The 22,761-nt window shown below is 34.9% G+C and overlaps 3 protein-coding genes across 3 annotated transcripts; all 3 read right to left on the minus strand.

The window, feature by feature from the left end:
• Positions 1-528: 528 nt before the first annotated feature.
• On the minus strand, positions 529-2,413 carry LOC107478471 (cytochrome P450 703A2). Its single transcript, XM_016098612.3, has 2 exons — positions 1,469-2,413; positions 529-1,170 (listed from the first exon to the last, which is right to left on the minus strand). Exons 1-2 carry the CDS (start codon positions 2,411-2,413, stop codon positions 529-531), a joined length of 1,587 nt encoding a protein of 528 aa, XP_015954098.1.
• A 1,356-nt stretch (positions 2,414-3,769) lies between these two features.
• LOC107478411 (ubiquitin-conjugating enzyme E2 35) lies at positions 3,770-8,006 on the minus strand. Its single transcript, XM_016098548.3, has 8 exons — positions 7,870-8,006; positions 7,564-7,591; positions 7,259-7,345; positions 6,004-6,062; positions 4,907-4,948; positions 4,726-4,799; positions 4,162-4,259; positions 3,770-4,045 (listed from the first exon to the last, which is right to left on the minus strand). The coding sequence occupies exons 1-8, from the start codon at positions 7,903-7,905 to the stop codon at positions 4,008-4,010; spliced, it is 462 nt and encodes a 153-aa protein (XP_015954034.1). The 5' UTR covers positions 7,906-8,006; the 3' UTR covers positions 3,770-4,007.
• Positions 8,007-17,015: 9,009 nt separating this feature from the next.
• On the minus strand, positions 17,016-21,876 carry LOC107478412 (dol-P-Man:Man(6)GlcNAc(2)-PP-Dol alpha-1,2-mannosyltransferase). The gene is made up of 10 exons (XM_016098549.3): positions 21,499-21,876; positions 20,916-21,003; positions 20,627-20,786; positions 20,186-20,403; positions 19,729-20,024; positions 18,571-18,685; positions 18,335-18,473; positions 17,700-17,896; positions 17,510-17,599; positions 17,016-17,360 (listed from the first exon to the last, which is right to left on the minus strand). The coding sequence occupies exons 1-10, from the start codon at positions 21,765-21,767 to the stop codon at positions 17,229-17,231; spliced, it is 1,704 nt and encodes a 567-aa protein (XP_015954035.1). The 5' UTR covers positions 21,768-21,876; the 3' UTR covers positions 17,016-17,228.
• Between the last annotated feature and the right edge of the window lie 885 nt (positions 21,877-22,761).

The following is a 22,761-nucleotide window of genomic DNA, read 5'->3' on the forward strand; positions in this document are numbered from 1 at the left end:
CTGTTAGAGTGCCTATGTTCCATGTCCCAAATCTCAACCTTCTGTCGCTTCGACCTTTACCTTTTCCTTTGTGAACTAGCTTATTTACCCTCGTCCGTTCACGAAAACGCGAGAACCCTTGCTCATTTAATATTACATCCGGGCACCGATGCAGCGGCTCTTGCTTTGACACCGTACTCGAGCCATACGGCGCGTTGCTTCCGGGCAACGACCTAGCTTTAGCGCAATAATGTCTTTGATTCATGTCATGGGGGGTTCGGCTATATTTTTATGTTGGTTGCCGAAGACCTAACACAACCCTCCTCCTTTATCCGGACTTGGGACCGGCTATGTACCGCAAGTATAATATAGGCGGAGTTAAAACATGAACCGATTAGATTTTTATAAAATCTACTTTAATATCATGGACTCTGAACATAATATAACTCTATACGTTATACTATATATAAAAAAAAGTATTATTTTGATCGAATAGACATTTAACAAAACATTTATATTTTATTCATGAATTTAAAGTGAAAATACATTTTAGTTAACATACAAATGTTTTGCTAAGCGAGGAGTAGCAAAAGCAATCAAGGGCTCAACCTTAGGCATGGTCATTCCGTAGACTTCTCTTGTATCAATATCTTGAGGATTTAAGCCACGTGGCGGAGCCCAATCAAAGCAATGAAAAAGTCGAGCCAAAGCCATTAAAACCAAGGTGACTCCAAGGGGTGCACCAGGACATTTCCTTTTTCCAGCACTAAAGGGTAGTATTTTGAAATCCACTCCATGGCTAATCTCAACCCTACCCCCGTCAACTAGCAAGTGCCTTTCGGGCCTAAACTCCTCAACATTGTCCCAAATCTTAGTGTTACGACCCAAACCATGGGTGTTAATGAAGACACGTGTCTTTGCAGGTATATCAAAGCCGTTGATGGTGGTGTCACGAAGAGATTCATGTGGAATGAGGAAAGGCCCTGCTGGGTGCATACGAAATGTTTCACGTACAACGCATCGCAGGTAATTAAGGTGGACTAAATCAGATTCCATCACCATTCTATTGGGACCCACTACGGCATCAAGCTCTTCTTGAATTTTACGAAGGACATGGGTATGTTTGATTACTTCAGCCATTGCCCATTCATTCGTCACAGCCGAAGTATCTGTTGCTGCAGCTATCATATCCTTAAAAATGACAATCATTATTTAAACAATAAATATATTATAATAATAACGCAAACCTGTAAATTTTTAGGACATTGACAAATATGTCTATGAATAAATGAAATTAATTTTATCTTTATAAAATCGAGTAAATTATTATGGTTATCTATAAATATTTAAAATATTGTCTATAGAGGTTCGAAAGAGTAAGAGTGTTTTTGTTTATTCAGCCTCATTGGAATAAAAAATATATTAAATGAATAAAATAAAACGTTAAGCAACAGAAATATCATTTAACGGCCTAATGAAATGCAAATACCTGAATCAAAGCTTTGATTTCTGTATCATCCAAACACGCTTTTCCATCTTCGCCTGGCAGTGATAGTAAAATATCCACAAAATCCATTTCTTCATCATCTTCCATTCCCATATTATTCTTCTTCTTCTTCTCAATTCTTGCTTTTCTATGTTCTTCAATAATTTTGGTGTGAAAATCATCCACTTTCTTTTCCACTTCCTTCATTTTCCTTTCACATTGATAAGGATCCACCCACCTCCAAATTGGCAAGTAGTCACCTAAGTATATCACACCCAATAACCAAAACAATTCATGGGTTATGTGCATGAAATCCATAGCCTCTTGTGGGCCTGCTGATTTAGATCCAAAATATTGCTTTCCTAGCAACATTCTAGTGACATTGTTCATTGAAAATGCACCCAACACTTCTCTCAAGTTAATGGGCTTTCCAGTTTGGGCTTTAGCCCAAACATCCTTAACAAGGTGGTTAGCTTCATCTTGACGATGTTTTGAGAAGGATTCAAGTCTCTTTGTGGTTAACAAATGTTCCATGCAAATTCTTCTCATTCGCTTCCAATGTGGGCCTAAAGGGGCCAATGCAACATCCCCACACCCATAGGCTAAATGAACAGCGGCAAGAGTGTGTGGACGAGAGGCAAAAACATCATCTTGGCGAACAAGTATTTCGCGTATGATATCAGGATCATTAGTAGTAATTGCATCAATGTTACCCAATTTAAGATAAACTAAGGGTCCATATTTATCGCATAAAGATGCTAAATCTCTATGTGGAAGTTGCCCTAATTGAAGAAGATTGCCAACGATTGGCAACCTTGGTGGGCCAGGAGGGAGTTTGGGGTGCTTATTATGCAAAGATAAAATTTTTTGTGTGAACCATTGCCAAATGAGTTTAGAGGCTAGTAGTCCTCCTATGAGCAAGGTTGAGAAAAATATGGGCAAAACCATTTTCTAATTTCAACAATTTGCACTCATCAAATTAAAGAAATTACATGTATATATATATTGTGTGACCATTGTGTACTCAATGGATGAAGCTATTTCATGTTTACATTTACTCGCCTTGATAATTCACAATCTTTATGTGGTGTTCTATCTTTTCTTTTCTTCTATATGTTTATCATTTTCTTGTTATAAACATTATTTTATGTGAACACGCCAATAACGTGGGGTTGGAGGTCATGCATTTGATGATTCTTAACAAATCCATTTCTTCGTAAACAGATGAATGTTGCATTCCTTCTAATTTGGTTTTGGACTTTTGGTATATAATTACGAGAAGCATGGCCTCTTAATTAGGTAGCGAATTTCATTGTTTGGAACTTTGGATAATTTAGGTGGTCAAACTACAATATAGGTGACATCAAAGTTTATGCGAGTCGTTATTAAATAACTATAAAAAGTCAATCTTAATCCGCGTTGATGATGATAATGATGATAATAGCAAATCAGAAATGATTGTTGTTAGTCGGTAAACACAATAAACTCGAGACTGAGAGAGGTGAATTGAGCATTAAAAATTTTAATAAACTTTTCATAAATAATAAGGAATACTACTGGAGTAATAGATTTACATTAAGTTCTATATTGTAAACTCTTCATAACCTTGGATTTGACTTTCTTATTTCCTTTTGTAGCTTTTTTGTCGTTGCATGCTTCTCAAATTCCTATATGTATGTGTGTGTGTGTTTTTTCTTACACTTATGAATTTAAGTTACATTTAATATTAAAATTATTTCATCATCTTTTAACTTTTAAACTTTTAATTTTTTAATTTCTGTTGTCTTGATTTTGAAAATGAAAATTCGAGTTCATTCTTATGTAATTTTATATTCTGATGCATCCAAAGTATTAAGAAAAAAATTACTTTTTCGATTATAGTTATATTGCTTTCAGTTTTACTCCAGATATTCGTCATAAACGAGTCTGAACAATAAAATTTTCTATTGGTATTAACATCCTAAAAGCATACCAGCGAAATCCATGTGAAAAATAATGAAGAGATAACATACTTTGAAACTCTACTGATTGACTACAAATTATTATGATATGTTTGAGAGTTGGGAGTTGGAACTTGGAGGAAAAGAAAAGAAAAAGACAGGACTTTGAGCGTAAAATGGAGTCAGTTAATTCTTCAAGACTTCGTCAATCCCAGGCCCTAAAAATATTCATAACACACAAAGCTCACCCTAAAATCCGTTAGCTGCAAGTGTTTAAGAAATGTGCCGTGACTACGAATGTACACTTTTGGCGATCATAGATTTCATAACCAAACAAATAAAACGAAGAGAACACACAAACCTATACAAAAATTTTAGCTACTGTAAAATAGTACGTATATCTCAATGAAGGATGCGCTAAAGCACATAATAATTCTGACTTCCAAGACACCGATTTTAAGATAAGAAATTAAGAGGAAACTGGAGGCTATTTGGAATATAAACTCACAAGTTAGACAACAATTTGACCATATTTTCCATTTAAAACTGACAGTTCATATCATACACTTGAACGTTTGAAGCCGTAAGTTTGAACCCAATCATCAGGCACCGCTTGCATATAATCGAGTCCATTCCTTCGCTGCAGGTTAACAAACGACACATTTCAAAGAGAATGTGAATATTGTATTGCATTACTGGAGGATATCAATATCAACTAATTTCCAATATAAAAATTATAAATGCAGATACGCCTACCTGTTTCAACAGCCTCAGCCTCATTTGATTTCCAGTGCTTTGCAATGTTCTCAGAAAGTGGATCGTCCGGGTTTGGTGCACTCAAAAGAGCCTGAATACTAGTTGTGCCAACGAATTCATATTATCAGAATCAGAATATATAATACTCACTGTGAAAAGAGCATCTTAGTTAAATAGTTCCCTTTGACTTGCCCCGGGACATTTTCTTCATTATTTGGTATTCCATAAATTAAATGGGGATGAAAGTATGATTCATACATATTCAGTAACACATAAAATGAAGAAAAAGAACACAAATTACTCTTCCCGTAAGCGAAGTTTTTCCAAACAAAATGCAGAGTTCTTCAATACCAGCAGAGTAACTAAAAAAGAGGGGGGAAAAGAAAGTATTTTTCATAGATTTGCAAACTGGCATACATGGAAATCTGTATTCATCTTAATATGTATCATCAGAGTTTTTTTTCGCAAACTCAACATCAAAGGCAAGACTGTAACCAGTTGCTTCATGAAATAAAAAGATATGCGAAGAGAATAAGGAAATCCAGAAGCCGAACATACATATACCTCAAAAGAACGGTGCGTATCTGAAGGGCAGGACTCCACTTATCTTTAAGAATATCAAGACATATCCTGCCAAGCTGATTTAAACGCAGGTTTTTTCAGGATAAAATAATTAAACATGCAGCTGTGTGAGAGAATTATCTATTGAAGAATTAATTAATAATGTAGGGCAAGAAAAATGCACCTTGTCAATGTTTGGGTGATATATTTTCGTCAGAAACCTAACCTGTAAAAAGCAATGCATAGGAACCATTGAAGAAACATCAAAATGCCATTTATCCTAGTAAAAACTAAAAAGTAGGATTTTAATATGGATTCATAAGAAAAAGAACTTTGAAAAGATTGAAGAGAGAAAAGGATTAAGACAGAAAGGATGGTAGACAAAGTCAGGAGAGCATTATTTAACAATCTAAAGAAATCTAGTAGTGACTTCAGACTCTGAAGCCACAGAAAACAAAATATCCTGTAATTTTGCTTTAAGATAGATTTGGTTTTTGAAAATAAGTATCCACAGTTCTCATCCAAAGATGAAGTTTAATAATAGATTTCAAACCAATTTGTAGAGATGTATATAATGGTCAACCTGAAGGTAAAATCTTTCAGTGATATAACAAGTAAACTATACAATTTACCATTTGTCAATTGTAAACCACGCGTAATAATTGCAAAACAAACACTGCAAAATTTACTTCACTCAATAAAAGGGCATTTCAATTCCACTTGCTCTCTTTAGTACCAGTTATATAACATTCCTAGAACTGTCTTCAATTTGAAGAAAAGCCATGCTTTCTGACACTATGCATGTTATTCAAAAGTCCACCATTCCTCGATTTATAACAATTTTCCATCCTATATTCAATTTCTATATCAATTAGTTTCGTTCCATACCCAATCAACATATTAAGATAGTATATAAAATATTTTTTCTTTAGAAAAAAATTACAAGTATTTTCAAATATTGATGGGATCATAGAATTGATAATAATCTAATATAAACAACAATTTCACATCAATATTCAAGAAGAAAAATAAAATGTAAATTAACACAGATAAAATGTAAGGAGGATATTCTATTCAACAATTTAAACAATGCCAATTTCCAAGTTCTTAGTATGTGAGTTTCAGAAAGGGAAGGCATTAAGAACAAGAAGTGGACCAGAAGGATGTTCGATTGAGGACATGGGTATATCACCCGACCTAGAGAAGTAGAGTAAGAGTTAATGAAAATAACAGTGGTAATACTTTTGGCAGTGCAATAGAAGAAAATAAAAGTAAATTAACCTTCGGAGCAGCCATTGGATATTCTTCTGGCAAAAATAGCTCTAATTTGAAGACTCCACCTAATACAAGCAAAAAAAGCATGCATATTGGTAAAAAACAAGTCAGCTATCCACACATTTCAAGAGAAAATAGACAAAAGGAATTAAACCTATTGAATGACATCAAAATTATATAACAAAAATATATATCACATTCCACACTTCCAAACATGAATCTATAAAGGAGGAATCAAAATATGATCTAAGAAAGGATTTGCATGTAACACTGACTGAAGACTTGATTCCAATGTTATGAATATGAATGAACATAACAAGGATAAACCACAATTTTTTATATTGTTTTGGGAGGAAATTTCAAAATCTTATAAAAATAGTAAGCACAATATTATGAAATTAATGAGCAGAATACAAGTGATAGTACCCTAAAAGCTCGAGGTTAACTAGATAACCAGTGGAAGAAATCTAATACTAAAGATATGCAAGTATACAAAGGAAACTCCTTATTCTGTAATGGTTGTGCTTAAACCTCTGCTCACGAATTCAAAAGATAGACTTGTAAGGATTCCACCCTAGCAAAATCACAAGTGTAGAATAGTAAGAATTTACGACAGAGGAGAGCCCATCCCAAAAACACCAGGCTTGTAAATGCCAGAGAGTTGGAAATGGTTCAGATTGAAGAAAGGTAACTATTGAATATCAGAGAGAAAGTGCTTATTTATTAATGGTTCATAGAGAACATAATCAAGAAACTTATCAACTCTACTAACCTTTTCTTACTCAATCCAGAGGATCCCCCTTTTGCATTCCTATAGGTATTAACTTCCTAAGATATACTCCAACTACCTAACCAGTAATGTTCTACCAGAGAGTCTCTACTACAAATAGGAGTTCTTGGTCTCGCCTAGCCAATTAGGGACACATGCCCCTTTGCATTTGCCAACTCCATGTTGCAATTTTTCTTCATATTCATAAAACGTTAACTACTACAGAAAAATAAAAAGGACTAAAACACAGCACCAAAAGACAAAGGAAAAATCAAAACCTACCCCCAACTCTCTATAGAGGGACTGTGAACCAGCACAGAGTTTCAATAAGTAGCAACAAAATGAGTCAGTAACAGGCACATCAAATAGATAACATAAAAATATATAACAAAATCATTCCCACGCATTAAAGCAAAGGGTAATTGCTTACAGCAACTCTCCATGTACTACCGAAAATACCAAACAAAGGAAAATGAGTGAGCTCATTTCTACCTTCGTACGGTGACTGGGTCGGCCCGAGGATCATTACATTGAAATATCGCATATTATCTTCCGAAGGGGAAGCACTAATTCCCGGTGCTGCATTAACATATCATAATATCAGGTAAAATCCGTACATTATAATTATTATTATTGTTATTGGATCAGCAAGGTAACAACTTCCAAGGAACATGTTAAAAGATGCTAGTTTCTAGATATATACACTTAAGAAAACATAAACAAGCAACTAACTCAACTAAGAATATAAAATTAAATACATAAACAAAGAGTAACAAAGTATAAAAACTAAAAGCTACCTGGCTCACTGAGCAAACGCTGCGTTTCCTGCTCATATCAAACCAGTGAAAGAAAATAGCAGTGATCAGCACGTTGAACAAAGGGAATTCTTTAAGAGAAAAATCCAAGATTTTGAAGATAAAGAAACGAATAAAAGCCTAACAACCTTAGGTTTCCCCTTTCATTGTAGTGGAAAAAGGGCAATTTTGGAATTGAGCCATATGGAAGAATGAGGTTTTCGAGTTTCTTTGGTTTGCTCAGAAAGCAAACCAATTGCATCAGAGGAATTAAAATTGGGGTTAGGGAACAAGAAAATGGATACGAACCTTGATGATTCTTCGAGGGAGGTTACTGTTGGCCATTGTCAGGGGTCGATTGCAATGCACGCAATAGGGTTTTCCCTCTTTTCAGAACACACAGCGAGAGAGACAGTTCCTCAACTCCTACTATCCCAATTCCAAATACGAACTAAGCGACTAAATTCCCATTTTGGTCCCTGAGATTCACGCGATTACTCATTTTGGTCCCCGAAATTCAAAATTATCTATACTGGTCCTCCAGATTTAAGTTTAGGCACCAATATGGTCCCTCAACTCTTTCCGGTGATGATTAAGCAAATGGAGTGCTGAGATGACACTCTTCCTGTCACGTTGGACGCTGAAACAACTAGTTGATGTGGCAAGGATTGTATTTGTATCCAATTTAGTCTCCCTTTATTAAAACTTTGTTATTATAACTCAGATAAATAATAAGATAATTAGGGTTTCATGGACTAAATTGGATACAAATACAACCGCACCCTTGCCACATTAACTAGCCGTTACAGCGTCCAACGTGATAGGAAGGGTGTCATCTCAGCATTCCATTTGCCTAATCATCACCGGAAAAGAGTTGAGGGACCATATTGGTGCCAAAACTTAAATCTGGAGGACCAGTATAGGTAATTTTAAATTTCAGGGACCAAAATGAGTAATCGCGTGAATCTGAGGGACCAAAATGGGGATTTAGTCCGAACTAAGCTATTGGGTGTTGAACCTTTTTTATGTTTTTTTTTTGAGTAAACACCAATCCGGTCATTGTCGGTCCTGTCTATTTTTTCAAGGCCACGACGATTTTTGCCTGAAAAAAAAATTAATTTTTAATAAAATTATTTTAGAATAATTCAATTTTTTTGGGTTAAAAAATAACAAATTTATGGAATAATAGGGTTGCTAACTGACCCGCTGTAGATAGGATTGAGTGCAGAATAGATTAATCTGTAGGTCAGATAAGATATAGGTTGAATCTTAATTCTATTGGATTAATTTATTCTATATATGAGCAAAAAAATATAGGAGAACAACACTTTTTTTAAAATGTAAATAATAAATTAAAAAAAGAAAGTTAGTTTTAATTTTAAAAATTAAATTTTGAATTAATTAGATATAATTCTTTTAGTAAATCTGAAATGCGGCCTTGTTTGCATTCAAATTACCCTTTCCTTTATCTTTACTTTCTTTCTCAAATTTCAAACTTTCACAACCTTTCCACCACCAACACTTTTCCTAATTATCACTGCCTCTCCTCTCCCTCTATACTGCCATTACTCACTATCACCACCACTACTGCCCACCATCCTCACTCTCTCTCTCAATTGGTAATACGCAATACTGAAGAACCATGTTCTTCTTTTTCGTCTTAACGGTGAAAAATTTCTAAGTTTCATCGTTGTGAACTCTTAATTTAATATTTTTTCTTAGAATAACGACATATCGGTATGCCATGGTGTGTTCATCGAACCAGAATATGAGCATGGAAGCGCACTTCCTCCTAAAGAGGCAGGGCTTCGACGTCTCTTCTTACGACACAGGTGCGCACATTGAGCTCCTTGGTCTTTCTCTCAGAAAACCCAACGTCTACGATTTTGGTACCCCTTATTACAAGCAAATGTTCGATGACTTTTGCAAAAAAGACCTTGAACTATATACTCCTCCTTTAGTAAATCAATTTTTCATTTTCTCTACTTTTTCAGAGATCATGAGTTATTTCAAATGGGCAAAGAATAAAAAGAAAAAGTCGAATTTTTAGAGAAGACTGAGTGTGAGGGGAGAGATGTGGCTAGAGGTATGAGTCGTTGAGAGTGAGCTGCTTGTAGAGGAGGATGGCGAACATGACTCGAGTCTCCTAGTGAGGGGAGGCGAAAAGGAGGTGTGCGAACTTCAAGGAGAGGATGTCAAGATCGGTCTACTAGGCCAGTTTCGATTGTTGCAACTGAGTTGACTTGGGATCCATTTCTCTGTTTTTGTTAGTCTTCTGGTGGCTGATGGCGACGGAAGAAGAAGAGTGAGGGTTGTAAAAGTTTGGAATTTGGGAAAGAAGATAAAGAGGATAATTTGAAAATTTTATTAAAAAGTCAACAAAAAATTATGATTTGGGTACTGTTGTTATACATAACTCATCTTTTATGTGTACAATGTTAATTTTTTTGTTTGATGGATACTTTCATCAACGTTTGTAAAATTTATATGTATAAATAGTAATTTAATTTTTTTATCTTGAAGAGTACTTGACTAAGGTAGTGATCAGTTTTTTTTTTCTCTTTTTGTATTGATAGAACCAAAAGATTTGTTGTATAAAATATAATAAACACAAATTGAAGGTTGACAAGTCTAATGGATTTTTTTTTTAATATTATAGTTTTTTTGTGTAGTAATAAGGGGATCATAGATCCCAACAAGAAAGCAAAACAACAAAAAATCAAAGACATAGCTTAGCCACCCCTCAACGTGAGGGAGCCTATGCTATCAACATATAAATTATGAACAATCTCAGATGGGGGGAATAAAAAATCTGGTGTCCAAACGGAAGGCTTTGGCCTTTTCTGGCAAGGATGTCAACAATACTATTGGCCTCACGCAGAATATGCTTCCATGCCACATAAGCCAGGCGCCTACTTAGCACATTTATGTCATCTAGCAGAGGAAAGCAAGGGCGGTGTCTCGAGTATTCTTCCTTGATAAAGTTGATGGCCATCATAGAATCGGATTCTATATCAATACGATTATAACCATTATCGATAGTGATTTGCAAACCTTTGATAATACCCCACAATTCCGCATGCATAATAGAGCAGCTCCCTAGGTTGTAAGCAAAACCTTTCACAAACCTTCCAAGATTATCACGAAAAATTCCACCGCAAGCAGCGTTTCCATTCTGAGAGTAAATGGACCTGTCCACATTAACCTTCAAGTAGTCAGCAGCAGATGAGTACCATCTGATTAAGCTGTTTAGGTCTGAGGTCACCTTAAAAGCCATGCCTTGCTTCTTCATCACCTTGGTATATTCTCTATAGCGGGACTTGATTGCTTCAACAATATTTGCAGGTTGAGAAGTCACACCATCAAATACAAATTTATTTCTTTCATACCAAATAGAAGAAATGGCCATGCCAAATTTGTTTACCCACTCATCAGTGCTAGCCAAATATTTCGACAACCAATTCCTTCTGTTTTGTCGGAAGAAGTTTCTATCATGATCTTGTGATTCCAGAATTTTCATATTTCGGTTGCAAAAGGACAATCTCGGAGAACATGGAGGGCTGTTTCATTAGTGGTTGCAGTGAGGGCATCCAGCATCATTAGTCATATGTCTTTTCTTCCTTTCAGCATTCGATAGAATCGCATCATGGGCCACGAGTCAGAGGAGAAATCTACCTCTTTCCGGACCTTTCCATTTCCAAATCAGTTTGAAGAGTTGGTCATTTAATCCCTCATCTCCTTTAATCGCTTGGTATGCTGTCTTTAAACTAAATACACTATCCGGGGTTGCAGCCCATGCAATGTGGCCCTCTTGCTTCCACGGAGAGGGCGGGGACAGAAAAACGATCTTGTGCACCATAGCTTCAGAAAGCCATTCCTTGAGTTTATTTATGTCCCAGACACCTGAAACTGAAAGGAAGTCCGTTAGAGAGGATCCGGACTCTGAATAATTTGTTACCTGCGTATTTTGTTGATCTAGGCGCCCAAGACTAGGCACCCATTGATGCTTCCAAAAGTCGATGTGGGACCCGTCTCCTATCCTCCAGATGGAGTTGCTTTCAATGTCTTTCCAGGAAGAGCATATGCCTTTCCAAAGGTTAGAATCCTTTGGTCTCCTAGTCACATTTGGAACAATGTCATTCCCACACCGATACTTAGCTCTAAGTACTCGAGCCCACAAGGTGTCCTTCCTTTCGATAAGACCCCATCCTAAGATCCTTAGCATGTCGCACTCCTAGTCCTCCAGCTCTCTTAGGTTCACCCACTGTTTTCCAGTTCAAGAGATGAATCTTTCTTGAGTTTTCCGTTTTGCCTCAAATAAAATTTCTGCATTTACGGTTAATAACATCACAGGTAGATGTAGGAATAAAAGCAGTTTGCATAGTATAATTCGAAATAGTAGAAAGGACAAATCTCACCTGAGTGATTCTCCCGGCTAGGGATAAGGACGAAGCTTTCCAATTATTTAGTCTTGCATTAATCTTTGCTTCCACCTCTTTATAGGTGTTCCTTGTGACTCTAGAGTGGATGAGAGGTACCCCAGGTATTTGCCAAGGTCCTCTGTTCGCCTGAAGTTCAAGAACCCACTTATTTCTTCCCGAATACTATGTCCCACATTTTTGGAAAAAAAAATTTCTAGTTTTGTCATTGCTGATCTTCTGACCCAAGCTCAAGCAAAATACATCCAAAACCTTCCTGATGACTTCAACTTGTCTCATGTTAGCTTCAGCAAAGAGGACAAAATCATCTGCAAAACAGAGATGCGAGAGATTGGGGCTATTCTTGTTTAATTGAATCGGCTTCCAGAAATCTTGCTCTACTGCTGCATTTATCAATTGGGATAATCTTTCCATGCACTGGATAAAGATGTACAGAAAGATGGGGTCGCCTTGATGGATTCTCCGAGACGGATTGAATTCGTCTAGAGCTTTTCCATTTTACAAAATTCTCATTTTCACAGTCAAGATGCAACAATAAATTAAATTGATAGTATGCTCCGGAATACCTATATCAATTAGAGTATTCTTGACAAACGACCACTTTAGTCTATCATAAGCCTTTTCCAAATTAATCTTAACAGCTATCCACTCTTAATAGCCATCCACCTTTTTCTACTTTTTTTTGTGCCCCATGGAGTGAATAACTTCTTGGTCCTCAAATATAAACAAAATACTGTATTCATACCTATCCCTCTTTATTCGTTGCTTATTTGTAAAAATGAATAATTTGTCTATATTTGAGGACCTTGACAATAAGTAAAGAAAATCAGAGTTAATTGGATATGAATTTGATGATTTGAAAGAAATGGCCAAAACCAACTAGATATGGATATTAGTAACCTAATACTGCACCATTCATTTGTTGCTCATAAAGAGTTGAATTAAGATGTTAGATATTGAATTATTCCAAAAATCTATGAATTTCATTGTCATTGAGATTTGGAGTATTATCAATAATGATCCTTTTTGGTATCTCATATCTACAAATGAGATCTTTTTCATGAACTTGATGAATACTTTCTGAGTGAAGCTAGCAAATGTATCGTTTCAATCCATTTGGTGAATTTATCAATTGCAAATAGGATAAATCGATGACCATTTGAAGCCTTAGGATTGGTCCGATAATATGGATACCCCACATTGGAAAGGCCATTTTGATATCATGTTATGCAATGGGAATGGAGGGCATTAATTCTATCAGCATGCATCTCACATTTGTGACATTTTCGAATAATGTAAGCAATGCAATCAGCTTCTATGGTGGACCAGTAATAACTACTTACTAAAATCTTTTGTGCTATCATTTGACGATTGGTATGGGTTCACAACTACCTTCATGGACTTCAGTTATAATGATAATGACTTCGCAAGCATCTACACATCTGAGAAGTGTGCCATCAAAACTTCTCTTATAGAGAATTTCTCCACTCAAGAAAAAGGCCATTCCCAGTCATCAAATGATCTTTTTACTCGATTCATTTGTCTTTGGCAGGTATTTTCTTTCTTTGATGTATTGCTTGATATCACAGTACCATGGATTACCATCTATTTCCTATTCGATATATTTTCATAGTGAAAGTTTTTTGTGTTTTTACTTGGATTGGTATGACATTAGGACGGACTTCTAATTTAGTCATCATAGCTAAGATTGTTAGAGCGTCTACAAATTGATTCTTACCTCGAGACAAGTGTGAAAATATATTTCATCAAATTCCTCAATCATCTTTATCAATTACTTTTGGTATGGAATTAATTTTGGATTTTTTGTACTTCATCTTCCTTTTACTTTATAAATGATAAGTGAAAAATCATCAAAACTTCTAATTGTTTGATTCCCAAGTTGATCGCAAGACATAAACCATTCACGCATGCTACAAACTCAACTAAATTGTTGGTGCATTCAAAATCCAATTTTATAGCGATTGGATACTGCTTTCTAGTGGGTGAAACAATCACAACACCAATTCCACTTCCATGCATATTAATAGTTCAATTGAAGTATGTCTTACACATTGCATCTTTTACTTCGTCAACTTGTACCACTACCATTTCATTTAGGGGTGTACAAAAGATAACCAAATTATAGTTAACCGCTTAAAAAAATCATAACTACATTTTAGTTAACTAATTTAATAAAACAATTCTAAAAATCATATTCATATTATTAAAAAGTAGTTAAGCAAAACCAAATTTTAAAAACTGATTTTTAACCGGTTAACCAAAATCAAAACTAAATTTTATGCAACTTTTGTGATCAAATTGATTAACCAATTTTTTGTAAAAATTGGTTTTTAACCGGTTTTTAATTTTGGTTTTTGAAAAATCCATTTTTTTAATGTAAAAACTAGGGGTGTTCAAATCCAAACCGATCCAAATTAAACCACTCATCCAATACAATCCAAACCGAAAATCGATTAAAACCGCACTAATTCGGATTTGATTGGATTCTATTTTTTACAAACCACTAGATCGGATCGGATTTCGGATCTACTTTTCATAACCGATCAAATCCAATCCAAACCGCACAATGTACTATAATATTATTATTTTATTATTATATTTACAATTATATTTATAACATGTTCAATTTGTTATACATTTTTATATTATTCAGTATTATTATTATTTAATAAATATTTTATGTTCAAAATGTTATTTATTTATTTATTTTAACTAATTTATAATTTTATTTCTATTGTTATGTTATTGTTGGCCTTTAAAGATATTGTTGAGACTTGTTATGTTATTGTTGATTATTTAAAATTTGATGTTAAGACTTGTTATATGTATTTAAATTTTTTAATTTACAAAACCGCAAATCCAATCCAATCCAAACCGCTTGAAATTGGATCGGATCGGATCGGATTTTTTTTAAAGTCATCCAATCCAAATCGCACCACAAGCAAAATTAGTTTTCGACTCAAAACCGATCCAAACCGCACCGCGAACACCCCTAGTAAAAACCAATTTTTTAAGAAAATCGATTATTTTTTAAAATTGGTTTTTATTTTTATAACCGGTTAAAAACCAATTTTTAAATTTTCTAACCGATTAATAACCAGTTTTATCATATAAAATTAATTTGGTTAATTAAACAAATTATATTTTTGGCTAACCCAAAAACATATTTGGTTTTTGGATTAACCAAATCATCTACCGCCCTAATTTCATTATCAAGCAATTCGGGAGAGGATGATCATGGTTCTCCAATGGCATTTTCAAACCAAATGATCAGCAATTGTGCTCCCAATGATTAGTTGTTGTAAGGCGTGCAAAATCTTCATATGTTGCTCCCACCATGTCTCCAATGTATGGAGATTGCAACTTTCCCAAAAAGTGTGAACATGTTTCTAACACAGTAAGAGGAGGTTGTACCTATGTTGCCTGAGATCTCTATCTTTGGACATATAGTCTAAATGGCTCATCAATTTTTTTTTGTTTTGCATAACTAGTTGCTCATGAGTCGGTGCTGATTCTAAGTTAAAATTATATTGACTCGCGAATTTTTCAGTCAGATCTTTCTAACTATATATCTTAGAGTGATCTAATTGAATATATCATTCCAAAGCGAGTCTTCTTAAGCTTTCATGAGAGAAGCTAATAAGAATTTTTTTTTCTTTGGACCAAATTGCCATTTTGGTGCAATAGCTCTTCAAATAAAAAAGTGGATTGCCACTTCCGTCATATTTGGTGAACTTAGACATTTTGAATCCTTTAATGATACTTAAATAAAAAAAGAAAACGAAGGTGAGATGGAGGGGACGAAGGTTGAGTCGGCGGAGGTGGATGTTGTGAAGTGAAGGCGGGCACAGGTCTGTGAATGCAACGGTGGTGGGCAACACAAAGAGGAAGAGAGGCAGAGGTGGATATGGCAAAGGGGAAGCGACGTAAATTAGGAAAACGTGACGGTCGGTGGGCTCAGGGAAGAGGAAGAGAAGCAAACATAGAGGAGGAAGAAAAGGTGGCGGATCTAGATGAAGGAGGAGCAGACACAGCGGATTTGGACAAGTGGTGGAGAGTGAGACGGGGAGGACGAAGAGAGGAGGATACAATGGCAGTGGTGGTGGATGGAGCAGTGAGGAGAGAAGAGCAATAATAGGAGTAGTGAGGAGGAAAGAAGGAGAAGGAAAAAACAAAATGGTAAAAATTTGTGTCTTATGAATTGTCTCCATGTCCGAACTTTAAAGAAGGACATTGAAGATATGTATTTTGTGCGTCACCATGTCTAACAAAAGTATATGTTTCAACAAACAAATAGTTGACGTGAATTACTGTCTCTATGTTTGATAGATATAAAGTTATAAACACTAACCAAACACCATCTTAGGGAGCTTAGGGGAAAATGCCACACATCAATGACATCACTAATTAAGTCAAGCTACCCCGAACAATGTAAAACATTAAGGGTATACTGAGACATCAAAAGAAGTGCATATGATCAACGAAGGGAAAGGGAGAAAGAAGCAATGTTATTTGGAGAACCAATTCTCATGACCTTTTTGGTTTATATTTTCGCTTTCAAATATTGTGTTGCAAAAAAAATGAAAACAAGTAAACACACTAACTATGCCTCCCTTCATTAAAGTCACTTCCAAACATGGTTTAGTTGGCTTTATTTTTACCTTCCATGCCATTCTCTATATTTACTCTTCCCAACATAGCCTAAAACCTAGGCAAAGCCTGTGGCTACCAACTAGTTAACCATTTACCATTACTTCATAACAAGGTTGACTAAGAATTAGGAAATATGAGAACATAGTATTCCACATTCTAAGACAAATCAAAATTGATAGCAACAACAGTACAGGAGGTATATGAGGATAAAGCTGATTAACTCAGTTACATATGGAGAATATTGTATTGAAAATTCAAACATTGCAGTTTGGATGAAAAAGAGAAAGCTAGCTCAAATAAGTAAAGAATATTAGCATGTGAACATGGCAAAAGTCTAAGGTATGTTAGAACTTAAATTCAATATTCATTGTAGAAAGTGGGACAACCTACATTCTATGTTTCTACAAACTTAAAGTCTCAACCAAAAAATGGTTATCCTGGTAACTCACTTTTTCACTTTGCTCTAATCTTATCCTAGATGATTTCTCTTTAGATGTTACAATAAGTCAATACAAAATTGAATCCGGATATTCAAGGACTATTTAGCACTGCATATCATTTGGGTATTCTTTTAAGCAGCTTATACATGCCAAAAACGTTTTTGTCTTGCCACAGGTAAGGGATGAAAAAGGACCTATACAAAGATGGTGAAAGCTCCCTGTCCAGATAAGGTATTGCAGCAATAGCCTGATATGCATAGAAAATGCAAACAATCAGGAGAAAGAAACAATAAATAAATAAAAAAGAACAAAAAAAATTATATGTTAGACAGAACGATAATGGAAAACTTTGAAATCGTATTGAAGACAAAAAATGATTTCCAGAATGACTTCTACCTCCCAAGTTGACATGTCACTTCCACGAGTCAGGTAAGGTCTCTTAAGCTGAAGCTCAACAAGGAAAGTACATGCATCAATATCATGGAGCTGTCAAATCAATGGTAATGATGGTTAGTTTACTTCTAGCAAAAATTGACAACAGAATAAACAACTGATCTGGTTCCTTTGTAGATTAATGAGGACATACATATTGCTCATTTGATGCCTTATTCTTGTTGTTAAAATATGACGGAGCCGATGCAGTTCCACCTAGTGTAGAATTAAATGGGAAGGGAAGAAGACCTCGGAACCCATCATCAATCCATCGAACTTCACTCACATAATTAGGAATGAAAAATGATGATGGGAACCGATGCCATTCGCTTCCAACACAAAGCACAGAACCTGAAATTTAAGGGAACAAAACAATTAATAATTCTGATGTTTGTCCCAAAATGTTAAATGATTTTAGCCTTTGTCTGATACAGAAATTAAAAAGGAAACTAGCATATGAGGGCATAGATTCAACTTGAAGCACACTTTAAATATAACCAAATATAAAGATGCAAATTGAAGTAACACTTTGGGTCAATATTGCATGTGGCATTTAGTTTCTTGAGCATTATTTATCATCCAGTTTCTGTACATTTTTTCAATAGTGAAATCACCACCAATGAGCATGCAACTTTGTGAAACACAGGATCTTTTTCCCTTAAGCATCCATCAGTTCCATTCCCGAAATCTTTCTAAAGCTATAACAATCCTTGCAGATTGAATCATTCATATATATGTTATAATGACCATTATAAAGAAAACAAAATCACCATTCTATTTGACACTCACCAGTTCCTGCATCATCATGGTGCTCCAAAATCTTGTAAACCTCCATGGGAGCAGAGTAGCCATGAATTAGAGAAAATGTACGGGCATGAGAGGCACATAATATAAGGCTAAGAATAACCGGCCTCAGAATTTTGGCTGCCTGCATTAGGAAAGAAGGAAATCTATAATGCACTTACATTGACTTGATATTTAATGTAAAGAGAACTTTCTAAATCCTAAGTTAACTTATATCTCACCTTTACCAGTATAGAATCACTACGTGGATTATATTTGTCACGGAAAAGATCAGGGAAGCTCTCAATGACAGCTGAAGCAGCAACACAAATAAGCGGATATATTGGATAAAGAAACCTTCATGAAAGGTATCAAGGGAAAATATGAATAAAGGTCAGTTATTGCTAGAATTGGTACCGGAAAGAAAGAAATGGAGTACAGAATGTTCTACTGAATTGGAAATTTTTGGTAATAGGCCAAGACGATCAACCACACCTAACCAATCCCTTCTTTGATTTATTTAGAGTAACTAACAACCCTAACTGATTCATGGGTCCTAATAGTTATTAATGTTGTGTATACATATTTATGATGATACAATCAAATAAGAATAAATAATTAGTTCATCTCAAAGGACACTAAAGGAACGAAAGGTGAGTACCCTGCACCTACAAAAGATACCAAGGCTAGCTAAAACTTGCATATTGGGAGCATGTTTGTGGATCAGCATGTGCTTAACAGAATTATGAGTGGCCGTAGAAAGAGAAAGCGGACATCTGCATGATTTGGTTAGGATGAGAAATATTATGTGCAGGGGTTAAATGAGAAATAAGGAATTATTTGGTGAAGATTTGGGAGACGGGAGTATCTCTAGGAACTCTTGGATTGGTTTTCTATCATTTTTCCTTCTTTTGTTCATATTTCTTTGTTCTGGAGATATCACACTGATCATACCTGCACTCGTAATTCACTGTTTTTCATTCCACCACTGGTTACCAATGGCTATCAACCTATCACCACCATTTATTAACCATGGCCAGAAACTGTTACAAAGAACTATACCAATGCACAGGATAGTGAAAATCATAAAAACCAAATCATTGTCTACTTGGATTAACAGGAGAACAAGGTGTGTGAACCAATTAGTAAACAATGCCACTCTTTCTAAACACCCATCTAGACTTCCACTTACAGATGAAACATTTAACAGTTTAATATTTGCTAACACAGTGGAACCATGATTTATATCCATTCTATACATAAAAATTAAGGCATTAACTACAATAATCTTCTTGGTGTGTAGTGTCTAGTGCAATAGTATACAAAATTTCTGCTCAACTGACAAAGTATTATTAACTACTAATTTTTTAACGCCAGATCATGTGGAACTATTACTATACCTTTCTTCTTTATGTGGTTGCAAAGACATAAACCCCAGCCAAATATATATAGGAGATACCACAATCAACAGGTCTGGTGCATATTTCTTCCTTGCAATGGGAAGAATTCCCAAGAATAGCAGAGCAAGAAGAAAACAAAAGTTGAAATTGTTAAATCCATTCCTCAGGTAATAAAGGGGTCCTTCAGTCCCATAAAGATGGCTTTCACCACCACCAGCTACATTGTATATTAAAATATTCAAAACGGATGACGTCCATCTTCCATAATAGTGAAAGTCAATAACTATTGACAATGCCTGTAAAATGATGCAATCATTGCAATAGAGACAAAATTGAATAAATAATAATGTGAAATCCATATCTATATATTATGTTCAATATTAGATGGTATAAGCATATGAATTACAGGCCAGAAAAGTGACTGGTAGGTACAATTCTATGTGTTGAGTAGACTTACAAGAAGAATAATCGATGTAACCGCCCCGGCAATGAATGCCCGATTAAATTTCCTAGACAATGAATAAAGTGTGACCGGAAGGAAAGCCAAGATTGAGAATGGCCAGCCGAGTATCACGCCAGTAGCAGCAACAGCAACTGATGCTGCAGGTTTGTCAAGAAGAAATAAACCTGATGCAAGAGACATCGCATACATGGAAAACGAACTTGGCAAGAAACCTACAAACAGATAAAGTGAAGAAAGTTAGCAAAACTTAATCCCACATTTCAACCCAGGTCATTGATTTCAAAAAGCTTAATAGTTGACTGACAATTCAGTTAGTTTGTTTCAAAAAGGGTATTTGGTCTTTGCATGAAGGTAAGAACCATCATCGAATGCATAAAGACAGAGAATAAAGATGTTAAGATATCAAAGTTTGGAATACAGGAAGATTTCACTTACTTGTGCTAGCAAAGAAACAGCCACTGGTTAAGCACAGCATTGCAAGCGCATACGAAGCAAGCCGTTTTCCATACTTTTGTGAAAGAGCTACAACAAGAACAGTTTCTGTGATAACTGAAAGAAGACCGAGAAAGAGTCTTACAGCAACGAATACTCGCACCTTCAACAGAAAAAAGACACATCAATAACCAGAATGGACAACAGAGTTAAATACTCAATGCATCAATAAATCGCCACCAAGCACTGTCAAGTCCATATAACAAATCAACTAGCCCGGTTTGAGACTTACTTTTTCCTCAGCAAATAACCAAGAAGCAGGTCGACCCACCAACTCATGAAACAAAAGGTACAAATAAGATCGAAGAGCAAACTGTGAACTGCAATTTGCACACAGCATTTGTCAATATCACGGAGACACAAAAGCAAAGTGAAGAGACTAGAGTGAAGTTTCAATCCTCAAGTGATTTTTTCATTTATTAAAAAGAAAACCAAGTAAACTACAATTTTAGACTTGGTAAGATCATGATGCTAACATTTTAATTCTTGAAAGCAAGAAATAAACAATCGTTTTTTTTTTCTTTAACGGCTAAGCTATCACCAATTTCATAATCTTTCTGGGGACTAAAGTGATCGTTTACCCAAAAAAAAACCCCAATCATTTCCTGCAAGCCGCAGAGAAAAACCCAACCTATGCACATCCAAATGTACATGGTTTTCTTTCTCTTCTCAAATGCAAATTAATTTTTCTATCAGCGGGTCAAAATCTCTCCGAATTGAATCCAAAGGCAGCTTATCACATAAATAGAACGTTCTTCAATGACAAAAATAAGAAAAATAGAAGCTATTAGTGCACTAATTTAAATAAAGTGGACCTGTATTCCCAAGTTTGGAAGCCAGTTTTATAGAGAAGGAAATGGAGGGGCTCCCAGTAGTTGAAGACTTCGTCACAGTCATGGATGATGTTGGAGGAGGCACTCATGTACCTCAGCATTCCAAGAGCCACAAAAGGGAGGAACCACCCTAACCCTTTTTCATCCTCAGCACCTCCGCCGTCCGATTTGTTCGCCTTGTCCAGCTTCGTGTACGTTGACGGCGACGGATCCGACGGTTGGGAACGCCTCTGACGCGTGACCATGGCCATCGATGAATTCTGAAGTTTTGAAATGAAGTGTTTGCTGCTGCTTGTTTTTTGAAAGGGAAACGCAACCTCGAAGAGTTTGCTTTTGGCTGCCTTCTCCAATGGGGAAGGTATTTTCTACTACACCGTGAAGTAACACTTGCTCCCAATGTGGTTTTGCCACTTGGCCTTAGTTAAATTGTTACATTTTATAACAAATAAAAAAATTATTTTAATAAAAACTCATCTACAGTTAATTTTATTTAAAGTTAATAATTAAAAATAATTAAATATTACTCACAATTATTAATTTTGTTTGAAATTGATTGTATAAATTTGATTAAAAATAATAAAATAATCAATTTATTTGACGTGAGTAATTTTAAAAAAAAATCTAAAAGTAAAAATTTGGTAAGAAATAAAGTATTTAATTAAAAATTTTCGGAGACTAGTTTAAATATTTATTTTTTATAATTAATTTTAAAACTATGTCAACTTTTTTTTCTCTTTATTTAGTATTAAACTTAATTAAAATTTAATATCTATATAGACTAAGAATGTTAATTTTACTATATCTCAGAAAGTATTTTAATGATTAATATACTCAAATATAATTTAATGATTTTATTAATGTACCAACTAACGTTTATTTAAGTGTATCAAGGACTTAAATAATTTTTTGTAATTATTAAAATCAAATTAGTTATTATCTAAATCTAAATAATTTAAATTTAAATTAAAAACAATTTCAAAAGATAAATTGAATAACATGATTATCTCAAAATTATATTTCAGAAATTATGTAGTTACTTTAGAATTAGTTTCACGCAAATTTGATTACATTACAAGCCCAGTAAATACCTCAAAAATGAGATTACAAATCTCAAAATTTTGCACATTTTACTTTCATTTGCGAAATGATTGAAAGTGAAAAATTGCTAACCTCAAGAAAGTTGCTCTGCTTCTAATATTCAAACATAAAATGCATACTAAAATAGGTATGTCATTTGGAGAAGCT

This window comes from Arachis duranensis, chromosome 3 (genome assembly GCF_000817695.3).
Source record: "Arachis duranensis cultivar V14167 chromosome 3, aradu.V14167.gnm2.J7QH, whole genome shotgun sequence".
Taxonomy (NCBI): Eukaryota; Viridiplantae; Streptophyta; class Magnoliopsida; order Fabales; family Fabaceae; genus Arachis; species Arachis duranensis.